Here is a 21,024-nt window from a genome sequence, read left to right as displayed (position 1 = left end):
GAGAAAGAGAGGGAAGATGGGGTGTGTGAGGGAGGGAGGAGGGATGGTGTGAGGGAGGGAGGAGGTGTGGGAGCAGGACAGAGAAGAGAGGGAAGATGGGTGTGAGGGAGGGAGGGAGGGAGGAGGGTGTGTGTGAGGAAGGAATGGGGTGGGGAGAAGGACAGAGAAAGAGAGGGAAGGACAGAGACACAGCCAGACATTAAGAGAGTGCCACTCACACTGGGGCACTATTTTCGTCTCTGACAGTCAGTTAAGGAGTCGGGTACCTTCCATGAGTGGGCGAGGAGGTGGCTGGGGGAAGCTGCATCCTCTCTCTCCCCCCACCCCTGCCTCCTACCTTAATTCCTTTGTGTCCTCATTCATCAAAGGATCCGATGTCGAAGGCATCGGCAGCATTCACCTCTCCTCGTGGCGGGATCAGCGGTGGGGGATACTAGGCAGAGCGAAAGCTAGCGTGAGAGACCAGGCACCCCCCAAACTCCCTTCATCACCATTCATGCCAGGAAGCCAGGAGGGAGGGGGTCCCTCTCTGGAGGGCTTATCACTTCTTCCTCAGGCACTTCCTCGCTTCCTGCATGCTCTCTCCACATTTAGGAACAAAAAAAAACAAACTCTACGTCAGTAGCACAAGGAGATCCGAGGGGTGACGCCTTTCATGGCGCAATCTCCCGAACACTGGGACGGGACGGATTAACGTGAACCTCCGCCCTCTGCTCCCGGTCTGTGTGAGCTCTCATTAAAAAAAAAACAAAACACAGTCCCACAGCGTTAACTACACCAAGCGTGACCTTTGCACTCCGCAGCCCAGACCACCAAAATCTACACTTACAGGGTCGGAGGACCTTCTTCTGGTGAACGCCGGTGTGAAGGGGATCGAGGTCACCGCTGCAGGAGCGGCAGAGTTTGCTGGTTTTCCTACCACGCTCTAGTGTTTCCCCCCGTGGGTTTATGCCTTTACTTAATTGTAATCTGGAGTCATCGGGGAGGGAAGCCTCGGCCCTTAGCCACCGACGGTGCTCTTTTTCCCTTCCGAGCTGACGACAGGTCCTGGGAGAGAGTTTTAACCAGCAGTCCCGGAGGGGCCTTACAGAAGTCTGCCCTGATCATATTTCCTTTGCTCTTTGCTCAGTCTCCGACTGAACAGCTTCCACCTGCACTCTCCAGGCCCAGCCCTATTCTCACCTTTGCACTGGTGCTTAACGCTGGCCGGTATCCCTCCCAGCAGCCTCTGCTTACTTTCCACCTTAAGCTTCGGTCCTCGGCCGGTGCGTATCGTCTCACTGAATGCACCTCAAACACAAGCCCCCCCCCAGACCTCATCCAGGAGATCCCTGATCCAGGAGGACTGGGGTTTCACACTGCCACTTCTCGTCGGCTTCACGTGCAATTTAGTTAATGGAAGGATGATCGGCAGGTTTTGTGTTTCTTTGACCTCCGTATCAGTTCCAGCTGTCCTGAAGGGCTGCTGCATTAATCCGTAAATACCCGCAAAACGGGGCCGATGCAATGGAAGTGCGCAGAAAGCTGGTGCTCAGGCATCTCTCCTGGGGGCGCCAGGCAATACTTTAATTAGGGGTCACGCTGCCCAGGAGGTGCTGGAGTCAACTGGGGCAACTCTACTGTGTTCTTGGCAGCGGGCGCCAAGGAGAGGTCGGCTGTCCGTGGGTTAGGAAAGCGGGCGCTCATATTTACGAGCGTCCGTTTCCCTAACTTGACCACCGGCACTTTTTTTTTTTTTTTAACTTTTGGTTCCTCCGACTTAATATCGCCATGAAATTTTCTGCTTTTCTGTCCAACTTTTTGGGCTGCTCAGAAATTAATGCTTGTTCTGGGCAGGCGTTAATTTCTGATCGTAGAAATGCGCGGGTCCGGCGCACGGTTTGTTTTTTTTTGCATGGCGGGATGAATAACTAATAGCTTCATTGACATGCATTTGCACGTGATGAGCGCTATTAGCTCAGTGGCGCGTTGAAACACGTTGCGGCCACGCTAATCCCCTTATAACATAAGGGGCTGCGGATGCGCATCCGAACGCGCATCCAACCGCGGGGTAAACAGCGGGCTTGGCTAAGCGCTGTGTTTGCATCGGGCCCAACGTTAGCACTCCCATGACCTCTTCTCTTCTAGTCTAACTGCTTCCAACCCCGTAGAAGTTCTGCAGCTGTAGGAATTTAGGAAAATCTCACCACACGGCCCTTTGGTACAGAGGTGACAAAAACTGCAGACCGCAGCACAGAAAAAACCTGGCCAAAGCCTTATACAGAGGTTCTGTTCCCTCCTCTCACCCTTGCTGATCCCTCTCTTGCCTCAGTTTTTGTTATTTCCCTTCTCTCTCTCTCCAGCATCCCTCCCCTCCCCCTCTCTGGTCTTTACTATGTTATTTTAAATCAGAAATAACTTTTAAAAACTGAAGAGGTGACACAAATGTTCTCTCGCTGTCATGATGGTGATTCCTAGTGGCCAGACCTCGGGCCCAGGATTGACAAATTTCTGAAGGAGCCCTGGTGCGTGGCCTCTGGCTAAATGTAAACCGAGAGGGATTGTAAAACAGGAGAAAAAAAAAATCCCTGGGTGGTTGCAAGCGAAGGCTCACAGCATGAGCTCTCAGACCTGGATGGGGTTAAGCTGAAGGCCAAAAAAGGCAAAAGAAAACAAAACAAAAAAAAAAAAGCCATGTCTCACCTTCTGCAGAAACACCATCTGCCAGTCCATCCCTCGGAAGAAAGGATCCTCTTTCACCTCCAAAGCTCTGCAGCGAGAGAGAGAGAGAGAGAGAGAGAGAGAGAGAGACAGAGACAGAGAAAGAGAGAGAGAGAAAGAGAGAGAAAGAGAGAGAAAGAGAGAGACAGAGAGCAGAGAGAGAGAGAAAGAGAGAGAGAAAGAAGAGAAACAGAGAAGAAAAGAGATAAAAGGAGAAAAGAGAGAGATGGAAATGAGAGAGAAAGAGAGAAGAGAGAGAAGAGGAGACTAGAAAGAGAGCTAGAAAATGAGAGAAGAAAGAGATACAGAGACGTCATACCGGACAATGCTGGGGGAAAACACGAGACCCGGCAGCAAACTAGGCGGTGCCCTATGGCTGTAAGGCAGGCAAGTTTCACAGAGCCCACGGGGCCTGCAGACCTGCGAGGAGAAGGAAACGTTGCCACGCAGCTTCCCTTGGGAGGAGTCTTGCCCAGTGGGTACCGGGCATGCCCCACGCCGTTCCCAGTAGGGAACACTCACGCACACCTCCCCCCCCCCCCCCCGAGGCTGGGGGAAGAGGGGCAGTAAAAGTTCCTGCCCGTGGAAAGTCCTTAAGAAAGGAAATCAATGAGGGGGGGGGGGGGAGAATGCAGAGAGCAAAGGAGGGAAAATAAGAGGCAGATGGAGAATGGATAGAAAAAAAAAAAAGAAAGAAAGGAAAATGCTTTGCCAACTCTTCCCAGAAAAAATCTCCCTTAATTACATTTTTGGGGGGTGGCCCAGCAGTTTCCTCCTTTGTACTCCCAGCTTAGTCGGAAGCAGGGTGGAGATTGGGCATCAAGAGCCTTCAATTTGCATCTACTTGGGGGGCAGGGAGGGTTCCTGTTACTTTTATAGCCCCCCCAGCTTATCCCAGTCCTAGCAGTAACGACCCTTGACCAGGGGTCTCAAACGAAGCATTGCCATTGGGCAATGGCTCAGAAAATCCCTCCCCCCCCCGACCAGAAGGACCGTGAGCGCTTCTTCTGCAGCTGGGGCCAAGGATGCTGCAGAAACTTACACAAGAGCTGAAGACCTGAGCCAGAAACCAAACCCAGGAGTCTCCACCTGGCAGTGCCCGACAGCCCATTAATCAGCAATATCTAACGCAACCCATTCTATTAAAGGAAAATTAGTTCTTACCTGATAATTTTCGTTCCTGTAGTACCACGGATCAGTCCAGACTCCTGGGTTTTGCCCCCCCCCCCCCCCCAGCAGATGGAGACAGAAGTTTTCAAAACAAAACTCCGCCTTACATAGGATGGTGCCACCTACAGTCCGGCAGTATTACTCAATGTCAAAGCAGAATGGAACTCTCAAAAAACCACCATAACTATATACAATAACCCTTCAACAAGAAAAAGAAATAACCGGTTCACTTAACCCTCCTAGGAACTGAACCTGTAGCTCCACTTGAGGACGATGAATCCAATTTCTGCAGATCTGAAAACAAATCAGTCAATAACTGAGCGAACTCTCCCTTACTTCCATGCGTTCCCTGGGCAGGACTCTGGACTGATCCGTGGTACTACAGGAACGAAAATTATCAGGTGAGAAACTAATTTTCCTTTCCCTGTACGTACCTGGATCAGTCCAGACTCCTGGGATGTACCAGAGCTTTCTTACCTGGGATGGGATGTGGAGAGGCCCGCTCGAAGCACTTCTTCTCCAAAGCCTTCTTCACCCGGTGCCTGAACATCCAGTCTGTAATGTCTGGCAAAGGTAGGCAAAGACTTCCAAGTCGCCACCCTGCAGATCTCCTGCGGTGAGACCATTTGACACTCCGCCCAAGAAGCCGCCTGCGAACGGGTAGGATGAGCCCGAAGACCAAACGGTACAGGCTTACTACACAGCAAATATTCCGAGCCTATAGCCTCTTTCAACCAGAGCAAAATCGTAGCTTTAGATGCCATATTTCCTCGTTTCGGACCAGCCCACAGCACAAAAAGATGGTCCATCACACGAAACGCGTTAGTAACTTCCAGATAACGCAACACCCCCCGAACATCCAGCTTCCGTAAGTCTTTAGACATAGGTTCTGACCGGTCCAAAACGGGAAACAATGGAAGCTCCACTGACTGATTCACGTGAAAAGGAGACACCACGTTCGGAAAAAGGAAGGAACCATCCGCAAGGACACACCAGAATCTGAAATTCTCAGAAACGGCTCCCTACAGGATAGAGCCTGGAGCTCCGATACCCTGCGAGCAGATGTGATAGCGATAAGGAAAATCACCTTTAACGTGAGATCCTTTATTGTAGCCATTTTCAGAGGCTCAAAGGGCGCCGTACACAGAGCTGAGAGAACCAAGTTCAGATTCCAAGAAGGACAAGGGTGCCTGATCGGGGGACGTAAATACTTTGCCCCCTTTAGGAAACGAGCTACATCAGGGTGAGCTGCCAACGCCACGCCTTGAATGGAACCACGCAAACAACCAAGAGCAGCCACCTGAACCCTCAGGGAACTACACGATAAGCCCTTGGCGAGTCATGATTGTAAGAAACCTAAAATATCTGACACCGAAGACCGAGTAGGAACAATCGCCCGATCCATGGACCAAGATTCAAAGATCCTCCACACTCACACATTCGCGAGGCTGGTGGATGTCTTGCACGACTGGAGAAGTGTTGCCACCACAGCATTCGAATACCCTTTGCTCCTCAGGCGGCGCCTCTCAAGAGCCATGCCATTAGACAAAAATGATCAACCTCTTCCAAACACATGGGCCCTTGATAGAGAAGGTCCGGGAGCAATGGCAACCGCAGGGGACCCCCCCACTGCCTGATTGAACAGGTCCGCAAACCAAGGCCATCACGGCCACTCGAGCTACGAGGGTGACTTCTGCTGGGTGTATCTCCACTCTCCTGAGCACTTTGCCTATCAGCAGCCAAGGAGGGAAGACATACAGCAGCACGCCGGTCAGCCAGGGCAGCACCAGGGCATCTACCCCTTCTGTTCCTGTTTCTCTGCAGCGACTGAAGAAGTGCAGAGCCTTGGCGTTCTGAAACGTTGCCATAAGATCTATGCGGGGTATGCCCCACATGTCGCATATGAGCTGGAAAGTTTCGTCTGTGAGCTCCCATTCCCTGGGATTGAGGCGGTATCTTGTACTGCCTGTCGTTTCTCTTCGTAATTGCATGGGGAGACCAGAAGCCGCTCTGGAAGGTGGTGTGCAAAATCTAAAGCGTAGCCTTGATTTATCACAGTAAGGACCCACTGGTCAGCCGTCACCTTGACCCATTTCTTGTAAAACAGGGACAATCTGCCCCCGATAGCTGGAATTGAGGAATGGGTTGGCATCCCTTCATTGGGAAAACTCGGCCCCAGATGCGGACTGGGTAGCCCCGGTTCTGCCAAAGCGTCATCCATGAAAGGGCTGAGACCAGGACTGATGGCGAACGGACGCTTGCCGAAAGGAAGAAGCTGGAGCTCTGAGCAGACAAAATCTCCGATTCCCTCTGAATCGAGACCGTGAAGAAAAGGAGCCCCTCGACTTGGGCCTATGCTCTGGCAGTCGGTGAACCTTGTTCTCCCGCAGGGATTGAATCAAATCCTCAAGGTCCTTGCCAAAAAGCAATTTACCCTTGAAAGGCAACGATCCCAGCTGAGCCTTGGAGGAAATATCTGCCAACCAGTTTCTTAACCACAGGAACAGACGAGCCAAGTCTGCCGACATCATGGATCTGGCCGAAGTCCGCAACAGATCATAAAGTGCATCCGCACTGTAAGCGATTGAAGCTTCCAGACGCCCTGCTTGCTGTGCTTATGCATCAGAAAGACCAGCATTAGCCTGTAACTGCTGAACCCAGCGAAGGCCCGCTCGCAAGGCAAAATTGCTGCACATAGCTGCCCACACTCCCAGTGCCGAGACTTCAAAAATGAACTGCCTCAACTACCAGTGAGGGATGGTCCCCTCAAGACCGTACAAACCCTCTGGGAGGTTCAGGTCAGAAACTGCTTTTTTTTTTTTTAAATCAAAGTAAAAAGGTTTTACAGACCGAAAACTCACAGAACTCACTACTCTAACTCCAATGAGCAATCCGCACAGACTGTAGGCCTTGCACCTCCACCATCTGCTGGAGACAGAGAAATACTGCCGGACTGTAGGTAGCGCCATCCTATATAAGGCAGAGGTTTGTTTTGAAAACGTCTCTGTCTCCATCTGCTCGAGGGGGGGCAAAACCCAGGAGTCTGGACTGATCCGGGTACGTACAGGGAATTACATTTTTATATAATGCTCTCTACTTCTACACTGCTTTTGCAATTTTTGTATCTACAGAGAGAATGAAAGAGAAAAAGGCAGTGGGGAACGTGAAGGGAAGGAAGACTACGACAGATGTGGTAAACCCCCCCCCCCCCCACCCCAGCACCACTGATCCCCCCCCAGATCTATACAGACACATACAGGGCCAGATTTACATTTCCGACAACCCCTCCCTCCCCCCCTCCTCGAGCTGCAGAATGGGGCAAGCACTCCCAAGCCACCCCCTTCCAGCTGTGGCCTCATGGGGGCAGCAACTTGAAAACAAATTCAGCACGGGGTCTGCAGCAGCCCCCGGCCCCCTCCTCCCACTCGGGCTTCCTGGGCAAGGCCTGGAGCATGCAAGGGATTGGCTGCCGACCCTGCGCTGAATTAACTCAGCATGGGGTGAGGCCACTGCAGGATAAGGCCACAGCCACTTTAGGTAAGTGGCAAGGAGGCAGGTCTAGATAGAGGCACAAAGACAAAACGCTCCGGTGCCTATCACAATTGGGTGACAGAGACAGTTACCTCTGCTGAAATCCAGACCTGGGCACGCACGCACGCACGCACGCACGCACCACACACACACACACACACACACATCCTCCCAGACATATACAGGCATATACTCCCGCTCCCACCTCCTGACATATACAAGCACACACACACACACACAACCCCCACCCCCCAGACAAACAGGCACACACACAAGCACAACCGCCCCGCCCACAAACATATACAGGAGCACACACTCACACAAGCAAGCACCATTGCTCTACCACAGACATATACAGGAATACACATACACAAGCTCCAGTACCCCCCCCCCCCCAGACAGAGACACACAAGCACCACCGTTCCAGCAGAGGCACCCCCCACATGTATATATATATGTATATATATACATACATATACATACACATATATATACATACACATACATACACATATATATACATACACATACATACATATATATATATACATACCCAAACCCACACACATATGGGCACCCATTCACCCAGATACAGAACAAGCAAGGGCTCACACAGAGACAGAGAGAGAGGCAGGCGCGTGCACAGATAGGTGGGCGAGGGCACCCGCAGACACTCAGTCTCACCCTCTGCCCAGACAGCCGAGCCGGCGGTTCACATCTCTCTGTAGGAGACCCTCCAACAGGGACCGCAGTTCTGTGGAGAAGGCATCCGGAAGCTCTACAGCCTGCAGGTTCAGGAGAGAGAGAGATGGGGGGCGTTAGTCTCCTGTGATATCACAGAGTACACCACATGGATGATAAATCTATTTATCCTGTGCCACTTTATTTCACCAAAACTATAAAAAAGAAACAAAAACAAAAAACAATTCTACCAGCAGAGTGTAATATGGACCCATGCATCAAGTGGAGTCACTGCTTCCATTTCCTCCACACCCTTCCACACTCCCTCCACGTTCAGCAAGTCATGGAGTGAGCATGTCTATCGTGCTAGGAAGACTGGTTCTAGCAGTCTTTTGCTAAAACCAAACATGATTTATATGGAATCCATCAGCCCCAGGTGCTTTGCTTGTTTTCTTATTTGTAATTAGAACATAAGAACATGCCATACTGGGTCAGACCAAGGGTCCATCAAGCCCAGCATCCTGTTTCCAACAGTGGCCAATCCAGGCCATAAGAACCTGACAATTACCCAAAAACTAAGTCTATTCCATGTTACCATTGCTAATGGCAGTGGCTATTCTCTAAGTGAACTTAATAGCAGGTAATGGACTTCTCCAAGAACTTATCCAATCCTTTTTTAAACACAGCTATACTAACTGCACTAACCACATCCTCTGGCAACAAATTCCAGAGTTTAATTGTGCGTTGAGTGAAAAAGAACTTTCTCCGATTAGTTTTAAATGTGCCCCATGTTAACTTCATGGAGTGCCCCCTAGTCCTTCTATTATTCAAAAGTGTAAATAACCGAGTCACATCTACCCGTTCTAGACCTCTCATTATCTTAAACACCTCTATCATATCCCCCCTCCGTCGTCTCTTCTCCAAGCTGAACAGCCCTAACCTCTTCAGTCTTTCCTCATAGGGGAGCTGTTCCATCCCCTTTATCATTTTGGTTTCCCTCTTCTCTGTACCTTCTCCATCGCAACTATATATTTTAATTAATTTCACACTGAAGAGGATGTGCCAGGATAGGAGGGATCTCTGGGAACTGCATGCCCCAAATCTTCTCCAGCTGGCCCACTATAATACTGGAGGAAGCAGCCTGAAATTCAGTGCTGACTACCTGTACAGTGCATGTCTGCATAGTGCCCTGGGATGGGGGGGATTTATAAAACTAGCAATGGAGAAATGATGACATGGAGTGAGGCAGACAGTGCCGGTAACACATTTTCTTCTGATAAATTATTGGAGACTGAAGGTAAATTGAGGTCTCTGATAATGCCATGAGAGACCGGCAGGTAGCTCACCATAGTCAGTGTCATGCGATCAATCTCGTGCTTGTCTTTCGTCTTGTGCTGCCGGAATGGGCTGTGCCTGAAAGAAAACAAGGAAATCACCATTTGAAAAGAGAAGATATTCAGGCAGTCAGAAACCAGAAACTGAGGCATCAACTTCAGGCAGAGCAAAGGTCGGAGGCCGGAAAGGGTTCCAGAAGTTCCACAAAAAAGGTAGAACGTACAGGACTGAGGGGCTGAAGAGAAAGGAGGGGATACAGGTACGGGAAGGGAGGAGGATTCAGAAGATCGCAGTGAAGAGGAAGGCCTGGTGTCTAAGAAGGGAGGAGGAGGAGGCCCCGGGCTCTGGGGAGGCCACAGTCTCGGAGGGAAAAAGAAGGATGACCCAGGAAGAGAGACGAGGAAGAGGAGGATTTGGGTACAAGGGAGAATCTGGACTCTAAGGAGGGATGAAGATGATGCGGGCAAGATGAAAAAAAAAACCACAGCTTCTTTTGGACCCATTTTACTAACCAACATGAGAAAATTTCTAAAAAGTAGAAGGTGGACAAATGTGACCTCCCAAAATTGTTTTCGTTTAAAATTTGGATTTCTATTTTGAAGTTCAACAACAAGTGGACACATCCACATTTTGGCTTCTTGGACCAAACCTTAAAATGTAATCAAAGCCCTGACAGAATGTTTTTGGTTCACCTCTTGCTTTGGGAATCAGCTCAAATATAACCCAGCACCTTACAAGAAAAATCCCGCAGCCAATCCCATCGTCGGCTGCAGAAGCCAAACTCTCCGTGATGAGAGGAGAGCAGGGCACCGGCAGGCACCAAGGGCCGGGCCAGATCTGCAAGTCGACGAAGGGAGAACGGATTCAGCTTTAACATGAGAAGACGACGCCTGAATGAAAAAAAAAAAAAGAGTCTTTCAATCAGGGCTTCAATCAAAGTAAACAAGCAAGCCTCTCTGTTTTCCACAATTCCATGGCCACGAATACAGCGACCATCTCTGGCCATGGAACTGTGGGGACGCAGGTCCTTCGGCCCTTAACCTGCTCTCACTACTGCCATCGCACCTGCAGGAAAAAGCAGGCCCCGCATGCACCACCACGCGCTGGGTTTGTGAGAAGGTCTTTGTGCAGCACTATGTTTGGGGGCTGCTCAATGCTTCGTCACACGCAGCACTAGATGTAGCTCGGCCAACACAAAGTCTGAATACAGTACAAACCGCTGAAGACCGACTTCAAAAGGAAGGAACCCTGTTTAAATATTCCATTTTCATTGAAAAATGTGTGTTAATGCTGTGCAGACGCTAACATATCCAGGAATTAATCAGCCCTACGATTAAACAGGAGAGAAAAGCCAAACTAAGAAACCTGGAAGCTTTCAGCGAAGGAAAAAATGGAAGGGGAAGAGCGAAAAAAGGTGGCAGTGATGGTGGTGGTGGGGAAGCAGTAATTTCTTCCAGTTGAATAAACCTGGTCAGATATTTCCCCTTCATGTTTACAGCTCTAGATCAGCTGTTCAGAGGCCGTCGCCCGCACCACCCCTGCCTACCTGTCAGAGACACTGGGGGGTTCTGGGAGGATCTGCACAGGCACAAATCATGGAGGTGGGGTGGGTGTGCACCTGTCATAGGCATTAATAAAAGGTATTCAGTTCTCACACTTACCCTCTCAGCAGCTTGAAGAGCATACAGCCCAGGGAGAACCAGTCAGCACTGCTGTCATACGCCACTCCCTTCTGCAGGACCTCAGGCGCCATATATCCATGAGTACCCCTAAAACCAGCAAGACTGGGTCAAACTCACGTTCGCTCAGTAGGAGGTGCTATACGGACTGGTGAAAGAACACAGACTATGGGGGGGGGGGGGGCTCACGGTTCCTGCAGTCCCAGCCTCTCCCAGCAGGAGGTGCTGTAAGGAACGGTGCAGGAGCCCTGGTGGTAAGAAAAAAAAATGCACTGCAAGAGACCTGTTCAATACTCACACACTAGCATGAGGTTTCTTTTTTGAGAAGTCACAGGCCAGTCCCAGGTCAGATATTCTCACGTGGCCATACTCGTCCAGTAGGATGTTGGCTGGCTGCATGAAAACAAAAGCATTACAGAGGTGACATCCTCGGTTATACCAATGCAGACTTACAAGCAGCTCTCTCTCTCTTATGACTCTCTGCACGGACTGCCAGAGAAGGCGCAGCTCCCTTTCCGCCCTTCCCTTCCTCACCTTAAGGTCCCTGTACACAACAAAACGGTTGTGCATGTGCTCCAGGCCCAGGATAATCTCTGCTGCGTAGAACCGCATCTCAGCCTCTGAGAACACACCATGCTGCGAGAGGTGGTAGTGCAGATCACCTCCTGCAGGAGAGGAAGAAAGCACCGTTTGGGCCTCCGTAACAAAGAGAGAAGGAGCAGCGGTGACAGCAGGGGGGGCCTGACGGGATGTTGGGAGAGGCAGAGAAATTCCCAACCCTGTACAGCGTCCCCAGACTGCTCTGGAGTGACCAGCACCAGACGTGGAAGCCACATCAGTCACCCTGCTTTTACTGTCCCTGGCATCTTGGAGGAAGAGAAATGGAAAAAAAAAAATCTGTGCCAATATTACTGGCAATTGTTGAGGAGGAGTTCACTTTTACCAGGAAGATTGGATTGAGACCACAAAATTTCACAGATTGGCTTCAAACCTGGAATCCAGAGGCGACAGGTTCGGAATACCCCTGTGCCAATCCCATAAACTACAGAGTCCTAGAGCGAGAGGCTCTGTACTGTATCCCTGTGCCAACCCCCTGAGCCCTCCAGTCCTAGATGTGACACACTCTGTATGCATGTGCTAGTTTCCCCATGTCTCTTTTTAGAGACTTTGAAGTGAATGATGGGAGTTTGTAAGATTGATTTCCACTTGTACCATTCATGAGGTCCAAGATGAAGCAGAGTTTGTCTGGCGTATGGAAGGCGTAGGTCATGCAGACAATGAATGGGCAATCCTGCAGGAGAAAAAGTAAAGTCATGTGAAGATGCTACCAGAGGCTTTCCTGAAGTGAAACTGGATTTTAAAGGAATTGTTTAATTAAGATTAACTCAAATCTCTCAAGTCAGGGAGATTAGAACTTTTAGTCACTTATAACTTTAATAAATCAAATCAGGAAATAGAGTCACAAAGAAAAGAACGAACCGTGCCTCTGACTCAGCCCAGCAAGTTATTGATGCTCCTAACCTTTCTCATACTTACTTCCTTGTGCATACCCTGAAAACCAGATTGGCTCAAGAAACACCTTTTAGCCATCTCTTGCAGGAAAGGTGGGGGCATTGATAGGAAACTTGGCTCTTACCTGCTAATTTTCGTTCCTGTAGTACCATGGATCAGTCCAGACTCCTACGTTTTGCCTCCCTTCCAGCAGATGGAGAGAAAGTTTCGCTGACACCGGCATATAACCTAGTGTGCCACCTCAGTATTGACCTGTACCCAAGCCAAGATACCACTGAACCTAAACAAACACATCCCACATAACACGTCCCCCCGAAAGAGCAGTAGGACGTGGAAAACCCTGTAATGTTAACGTTAGAAAGGACTGTTTCCAACAGAAGAAAGCCAAATGAAACCTGTGTCATTCTTCAGTCTATTTACAATCACAGAGCAAGCGGACTCTCCGATCCTCTTCACCCCAACTGGGCGGGACTCTGTACTGATCCGTGGTACTACAGGAACAAACATTAGCAGGTAAGAACCAATTTTCCTTTCCCTGTACGTACCCAGATCAGTCCAGACTCCTGGGATGTACCCAAGTTTGACTACGAGAGTCCTGCTCGAAGCACACTTTCACCAAAGCCCATGGCATCTGTAGCCTGGACATCAAAACGATAATGTTTGGCAAAAGTGTGCAACGATTTCCAAGTAGCCTCCCTACAAATCTCTTGCAGTGACACTTGCTGGCATTTGGCCCAGGATGCCGCTTACGATTGAGTAGAGTGAGCTCTCAATCCCTCAGGAACAGTGTGACCCTGACATAAGACGCCAAACCAATCGCTTCTTTCAGCTACCGTGCTATGGTGAATTTTGAAGCCTTATGTACCTTCTTTGTGCCACTCCATAGCACAAAACAATTATCTGATAGCTGAAAACTATTAGTGACCTTAAGATACGCAGCAAGGCCCGTTTCACATCCAAAAGCCTTAACTCTCTCACGTGAGGCGCAGTTGCGACCAGAGTTGGAAAAGCTGGTAGCTCCACCAACTGATTCAAATGAAAAGACGATACCATCTTCAGAAGAAAAGAAGGAACTGTACGCAAAGAGACTACATTATCCGTAATTCTAAGAAAAGGATCCCTCCACGATAGGGCCTGTAGCTCCGAAATTCCCCTAGCGGAACAAATTGCCACCGTTTTGATCGGTTCAAACTGAGCCGTACACAAACCCCTGAGAACCAAGTTAAGGCTCCATGGGGGACACAACTTCTGCACCAGAGACCGCAAATGCTTTGCCCCCCTGCCCCCAGAGAAAAAATGCACCGTATCTGGATCTGCAATTAAGGCTACTCCCTGCACCTTGCTTCTAAGGAAGCCCAATGCCACCACCTGAACTCTGAGGGAGTTAAAGGATAAAACTTTCACCAACCCCTGTTGTAAGAAGGTCAAAATGTGCATGACCAACACTCGAGTAGGTTCAACACCCTGCTCTATGCACACACCTCAAAGATTCTCCACACCCTCACATAGGCCAAGGATGTTGAAGTCTTCCTAGCTTGCAACAGAGTGGAAATGACATCCTCAGGATATCCTTTGGCCCTTAGATGCTTCTTCTTAAAAGCCAAACCGTGAGACAGAAGTGAGCCGTTTGATCTGAAAATATGGGACTTTGACGCAGGAGGTTGAGAAGATGAGCGAAGATGCAGCGGCCTGTCTACCATGAAATTGATCAAATCTGCAAACCAGGGCTGCTGAGGTCACTCCAGCACCACTAGAATCACCTCTCCCAGATTAATCTCAATTCATCTCAATATTTTGCCCACCAATGCCACGGCGGAAAAACGTACAGGAGAATTTCTTTCAGCCATGAAAGAGTACTAAGGCGTCGACTCCTTCCACTCCGTGCTCCCTTCTGCGACCGAAGAAGCGTGGAGCCTTGGCACTGAGTTGCCAACAAGTCTAAGCAGGGAATGCCCCACCTGTGACGGATAAGCTGCATTGCTTCCTCCGACAACTCCCACTCCCCAGGATCCAGTTGACGACGATTGAGAAAATCTGCTTAAACTTGTCTATCCCGGCTATGTGAGAGGCTGCCAATAACTCCAGATTTTTTTCTGCCCAGTGAATTAATTCCTGGGCCGCCTGAGTCACTGCCCGACTCTTGGTACCACCCTGTCGGTTGATGTACGCCACCATTGTCGCATTGTCTGATAAAAATCTTGCCAGCCACCCCGTAAGAGGAAGAAAGGCACAACGCGAGGCGCACTGCTCTTGACTCTAAACAATTGATAGACCAGATGCCTTTTCCGGCAGCCACCAGCCCTGTGCCAACTAATTCTGACACATAGTCCCCCAACCGGAGAGGCTGGCATCAGTTGTGATCACTATCCAATTTGGAACCTCTAAGGGTACACCTCGAGTCAAGTGGTCCTGACCAAGCCATCCATGAGAGACTTGACCTGGCCACTTCCATAAGAGGCAACAGTAGATGAAACTGCTCCAACAACGGATCCCACCGGGAAAGAAACGTATTCTGCAGCGGTCTCATACGAGCAAATGCCCATGGAACCAATTCCAATATGGAAGCCATGGAGCTGAGAGCCTGCAGGTAATCCCACACTCTGGGAACTGCATTCTCCAACAAGTCACGAACCTGCCTCTGCAGCTTGTTGATCCATTCCATGGTGAGAAACAACCTCTCCCAATCTTGATGTCGAAATGTGCCCCCTGGATCTCCAACACTTGAGAAGGGGTTAGCTGACTCTTTGATAGATTCACAACCCAATCCAGGGACCGTAACCATGCAGTACCTCTGCCACTACCTGTCTGCAAAGGCCCTCTGACTTCGACCGAATAAGCCAATCGTCCAGATACAGGTGAACTAGGATGCTCTCCTTCCCGAGAGCCACCGCCATCACAACCATCACGTTGGTGAAGGTTCTTGGAACACTACCTCAAAAGTCTTTGATGACCTGGCTGGATTGCTATGTGCAAGTAAGCTTCAGTCAAATCCGGATTGGCCAAAAACTCTTCCTTGCGCACCACTGCAATCACCAAACATAGGGTCTCCATCCGAAAGTTCACCTTTTTCGGATCCAGGACTGGGTGAAAAGTCCCTTCCTTCTTTGGGACCACACAGTAAATGAAGTAAGTACCTTCCCATTACCTGGTCCCCCACAGGTACGGGGATGATGGCTCCCAGCATCTGTAAACGGTTGGTCTCTCGAACCACCCACCTTTTGTTTGCAAATGCGCAAGGAGACACCATGAACAAATCTTTTAGCAAGCGAGCAAAATCTAAAGCATAACCTTGTTTTTTCACACTTAGGACCCATTGGTCCGATGTTATCTTGGCCCACTCCTCAAAGAAAAGAGTCAATTGACCCCCTATGACTGGCACTGAGGAGTGGGCCGGTCTAGACTCATTGGGCGGACATGGATCCTGGCACTCCCTGGCCAGAACCATCTCTGGCTGGCTTTCGGACTCGAAGGGTCTGGTTCCATGACTGCTGCCTCCCAGTGCCTTGTCTCTGGGCTTCTCCCGAATCCCAATTTTGCCAAAACTGCCAATTTATTCAAAAGTGAGGCCGCATGGCAAAGGCAACTTTGCTGCCCTTTGGCTTGTCCTCCGGCAACCTACGTCCTTTATTTTTGCCCAAATGCTTCACAAGCTCCTCTAAGTCCTCTCCAAAAAGTATTTTCCCTTTAAAGGGTAACACCACTAGCTGAGACTTAGACCAAATGTCCACCGACCAAAGGAGTCAACTGGCCAAGATTGCAGACATTATAGTCCTGGAGGATGCTCTGATAAGGTCATATAATGCATCTGCCCACAGGCCACCACGACTTCCAGCCGCTCGGCTGCTTGGCCTTTGATGTTGATATCACCTTATCAGGCTGTAACTGATGAACCCAGTGTAAACCAGCCTGAAGCATGAAACTGCTGCACACTGCAGCCCAAAATACCCAGGGCAGGCACTTCAAATATCTTTTTGAGAAGAACCTCTAATTTCCTGTCCTGCATATCCTTAAGCACAGCTGAATAAGCCACAGGAATAGTTGTCTTCTTCATAACCGACGACCCTGAGGCATCCACCTTCAGCAGCCACAACAATTCCAACATGTTCGGCAATGGATATAACTTGACCACAGCTCTGCTAACCTTCAGACTGGTGTCTGGAGACTCCCACTCCCGGAGCACAAGCTTCTTTACCGACTTATGGAAAGGGAAAGCCCTCGCCGGACTTCTTAAGCCCTTCATGACTGGGTCCACCTCTTCATGATCAGATTCTTCTCACAGCTCCTTAAGGACATAAGGAATCAGGGGTCACAATTCTTCCCTGTGGATAAGTCGAACTACCTTAGGATCGTCCCTTTCCACAGTTGGGGCTGGGCCCCACCCCTCATCCTGAAGGTCTGGAGAAGAATCCAGATCCGGGGGGATCCTCCGCCAGAGGCTCCCCAACCTCCGACTCTCCCGATGGCTCGCTTGTGTCTTCCAAATGCTTAGGCTGCCTCAGGACTCGCTGAACCCTGGTTGCCCCACTTGCCCGCACCCTTTGGGCTGCTTGGAAGGACACGAATCCTGCGGTCCTTCATGCCTGGAAAAGCGACGTCCCACAGCCTTCCTGGCGAGATATGCCTTATGTAGCAGTAGCACAAAGTCTGGAGAAAATCCTGCTGGATCCTCAAGATCCTCCCCCAGGAGGTTCTCATGTTCCTCAGAAAGTTTCCCAAGCCCTCTGGGCCTCCATGGGTTTCCGATCGGCAGGGGACAGCAGTGAGAGGAGGAGGAGGAGGAGGAGGAGGGCTCCCCCCCCCCCCCAGTCTCAGCTGCTGCTGCAAACGAAGCCAAAATGGCCACCATTCCCGCATGAACCAGGAAGGAGCCTGCAACTGCATCAGCATCACCTGCGATTCCCATGGCATCCCGATGCCTCCCCGACGCTCTCACTGGTGCTCCCGAGCTGCTCTCTCCCTGGAGAGGCAGTGAGAACAAAGGCCGTTCTGAGGCAGGCGCGCACTTATTCACCCACTGAACGCCGGCTGCCGCGCGGCACGGCTCCTGTTGGGCTGCTCGTGCATGTCCTGCCTGTTGCTGTGAGGATGCTGAAAACCCAAAAAGGATCCCTTGCCAGGCCACCTGCGTTTTCCCCGCCACGCGAACCATGGCGCTATGAAAGGAAAGGAAAATGGAACTCTTTTATTGTTTTAGCTTAAAACTTTAACAAACACTTCCCTGAACCTGGGCAGCAGACTCCGGTCATCCTCCTGGGGGGGGAGGGAGCTGGCACCACCAGTTATCCACCCCCAGCGGTGAAAAGGACCGAGCCAAAAAGGGCCACCAATCCCCTGCTCGTCCACCTCAAAACCAGAAGGGATGGCCCCACCAGGACCTGCCCACCTTCTGAGACGTATTCTTCTCTCTTAACACCTAACTTTTCTTTTTTTAAACTAATTCTCAGACTGCAGGTTTTGCACCGTCACCATCTGCTGGAGACAGAGAAATATTGAGGGACTGCAGGTGGCACGCCAGGTTATGTGCCAGTATCAGTGAAACTCTGTCTCCATCTGCTGGAAGGGAGGCAAAACCCAGGAGTCTGGACTGATCTGAGTGCATACAGGGAACAGATTTTTTTCTTCTGTTACAGGATTTGCTACAAACCAGAAGGGTCTATCCGCACCGCAGCCTGCAGGAATGTTTAAACTGGGTATCTGAGAAACTTTCTAGGAGATGGATTTTGCCCTTCCAACTTCAGGCAAGGATACAAATCCCTGCCGGATTGAGGGGAAAATTCTCGGACAGCAAAGATGCATCTTGAACAGGTGTCAGGCTTAGTCAGAGCTGCACAGGACATGATTTCTCTTACCAAGATAACACAACTTATGAGCACACAAAGGCTCAAGCATTTATAAATTATTTGCAGAGCCTAAAACGAGCTCTAAAGAAGATTCCTTTCTTTTAGGGAAAATTCACAGACTTACCCCCAAATTCTCACTATCTGACAACAAATGCATGACCTATTACCCCACACATCCACCAAGCCTCGGGGAGAGGCAGAGCGGCCCCTGCACGCTCACGGCACCCAGGAACGCGCTGCAGTCGCGCGCCACTCACCCCAGTGCTGACGAGGGACAGCATGATGCGCTCGTTCAGTGCCAGGGTCTCACCGTTCTTCATCTTGATCCGCTTTTTGTCCAGACACTTCATGGCGTACCTGGGAAGGAGGCAGGCAGCGAGTCAGTCCTGCGGCGCCTCCTGGACAGAGCATTCTCCTCTCGGCAGGATGCCTGGCTGCGGGGCTGGTCCTGCTAACCCTTTGTCACGTGGGACACCCTGTCCACCCCCTTTTCCCCCCATCCAAAGATAAGTCCGCTGCAGTCCGTAACAGTTGTGACCATAAGAACCTCTGGGGCCTCCCTGTTGCCTCCATACACTGCATCGCCACAGGCCACTCACTCGCCCTCTGTCTCTCTCCCTAGTATAGCTAAATCCTGTCATGGTTTTTGGCCACTCCCACCCTTGCAGGTAGGGTCCACCTCCCTCTCAGGAAAGATTTTTCCTTACACTGTCTCCGAGCCTCCCTCCAAAATCACCATCTCCCCCCCCCCTCCCCCAGGATCCTTGAGCTTTAGTTGCTATGGAAACTGCACCTCTATTGAGTTTCTAGGGTCGGAAGAGGCCGGCTGGCTCTGGCAGCTGAAAGATTTCCCACCAGCGCCTCTTACTGTACAAGAGGTCACCTCAGACAGGCCGAGGTCGAGCAATGGAATTTTAGACCTATTTCAGCTTTCTCTCCTTCCCTGAGCAACGGGGTCAGGCCCTGCGTTACCACTGCTCGGGAGGAGGCGGCAAGCGAAGGATTGACAGAGGGCGATACTTTACATTTTGCCTGTGTCCGCTTTCCGGCAGCCGTACACCTCTCCAAAGCCACCACGGCCGATGATGCGATGCACGCTGAAGTCGTTCATGGTCAACTGAAATGTTTCCACAACAGAATACATAGGTTAAAGGGGGGGAAAAAAACAAAAAACCCCACAGAGAACATTAAAGAAATACCATCAGGGCCACTGCCAAAGGTGACTGGTCAGTTCCTGCAAGTCAGGTGATTCTCGGGAGCCAGTCATGAAACTGAGGGGTCCACGTGCAAAATGCATTTAGCTGGATAAGCTTAGAAGTTATCTGGCTATATGGGATGTGGGCACTTATCCAGCCAGAATTTAGTCGGATAAGTTAGGGGCATTCTGGGGGCATAACTGGGAGGAGATGAGTTAGCCAGGTCTTAGCTGCACTACTGAATGCACCTCCAAAGTCAGCCGGACAAGTTATTTGGATAACTTTGCTATCCGGACAGTGAATGAATATAGTCCTTGGGGGTCAGCAGATCTCGATTACTCCACAAGCTAGAGATTTTTATGTGCATTACAACATTTGTTAAAACATTAGGGGTGACCTATAAATAAACTATAGAGACGCTGTCAGTCCACTTTTGAGTGAGCTCGGGTGCTTGAATGTTAGGATACATGAGGTCTAAACTCATGAGATTCATCTTTTCAATCCTGGTTCTTGTGGGATGTTCTACATGAGAGGGAGCATTGCATTGTTTTGTCCACCGATGCCCCACCTCGTCCCTTGGTTCGGGGCCCCTGCCACTGGTCAGCGTGGCAGGTCATCCTACATGTAACTAATCCAGAGGGGATTCCCAGCATTAACCGGGGACCTCTAGGGATAAAAGGGAGATGGAGGAGTGAGGCAGAGCTGGCAGCGTCTGCAGGGAGACGTTCAGGCAGCCCTCTCGTCCCAAGGCACCGCGGGATCTTTAATCTTACTTTTTCCACTCAAAATCAGCACTACATTAGGAAAAGCTATCCCCAAACTCAGACCGGTCTGAAGTCTCCCACCCCTTCTCTTCTTAGCTATCATTCCTGACCTGGGGATACTGCCCAGAGAATCCAGCACAGGAGACTCTGCATGCGTTCTTACTGTAGTTAATGTCGGGCAGGATTTACAATCAGGGTGCACATGGGACACAGAGACACGAGGCGCATATAGGAGGCTGCGGCCCGCCCGGACGACGGCAAAACTATGGCAGCTCTCTGCACGCCTGTCGTACTCACATGGATGTTCAGCTCTACGTTTTTCCACTGACAGAATCGGGTGAATTTCTCACTGCAATGAGACATCAAAGAAAAAAACGAGTGAAAACCAGGTGACAGGCAGAGAAGAGAGGGAGAGAGACAGACTCTACAGGTTTCCATCTCTCATCGTTGTGCAAGAAAAAAGGACCAAAAAACTGAGAATAAGGGAAGAGACTGCTCACGCTAACTCCCCCGCTCTTCATAAGAAATAAAGATTGCCACACTGGGTGAGAGCAAAGGTCCATCAAGCCCAGTCTCCTGTTTCCAGCAGTGGCCAGGCCAGGTCACAGGTACCCGG

The 21,024-nt window shown here is 50.3% G+C and overlaps 1 protein-coding gene across 3 annotated transcripts in view; it reads right to left on the bottom strand.

Moving 5' to 3' along the window:
- GRK2 (G protein-coupled receptor kinase 2) overlaps positions 1-21,024 on the bottom strand; it is a 115,796-nt gene that overhangs the window by 30,124 nt on the left and 64,648 nt on the right. For all 3 annotated transcript variants that reach the window (XM_029575926.1, XM_029575924.1, XM_029575925.1), the window contains exons 7-16: positions 20,706-20,757; positions 19,474-19,565; positions 18,706-18,805; positions 12,309-12,387; positions 11,631-11,761; positions 11,395-11,489; positions 11,079-11,186; positions 9,429-9,495; positions 8,086-8,186; positions 2,683-2,749 (exon numbers count right to left, since the gene is read on the bottom strand). In XM_029575926.1, the coding sequence (XP_029431786.1) occupies positions 2,683-2,749; positions 8,086-8,186; positions 9,429-9,495; positions 11,079-11,186; positions 11,395-11,489; positions 11,631-11,761; positions 12,309-12,387; positions 18,706-18,805; positions 19,474-19,565; positions 20,706-20,757 (892 nt within the window). The remainder of the gene's footprint in view (positions 1-2,682; positions 2,750-8,085; positions 8,187-9,428; positions 9,496-11,078; positions 11,187-11,394; positions 11,490-11,630; positions 11,762-12,308; positions 12,388-18,705; positions 18,806-19,473; positions 19,566-20,705; positions 20,758-21,024) is intronic.

This window comes from Rhinatrema bivittatum, chromosome 13 (assembly GCF_901001135.1).
Source record: "Rhinatrema bivittatum chromosome 13, aRhiBiv1.1, whole genome shotgun sequence".
NCBI classification, from domain to species: Eukaryota; Metazoa; Chordata; class Amphibia; order Gymnophiona; family Rhinatrematidae; genus Rhinatrema; species Rhinatrema bivittatum.
Note: the sequence above shows the minus strand (reverse complement) of the source record. Positions and strands in the feature narration are given on the sequence as shown.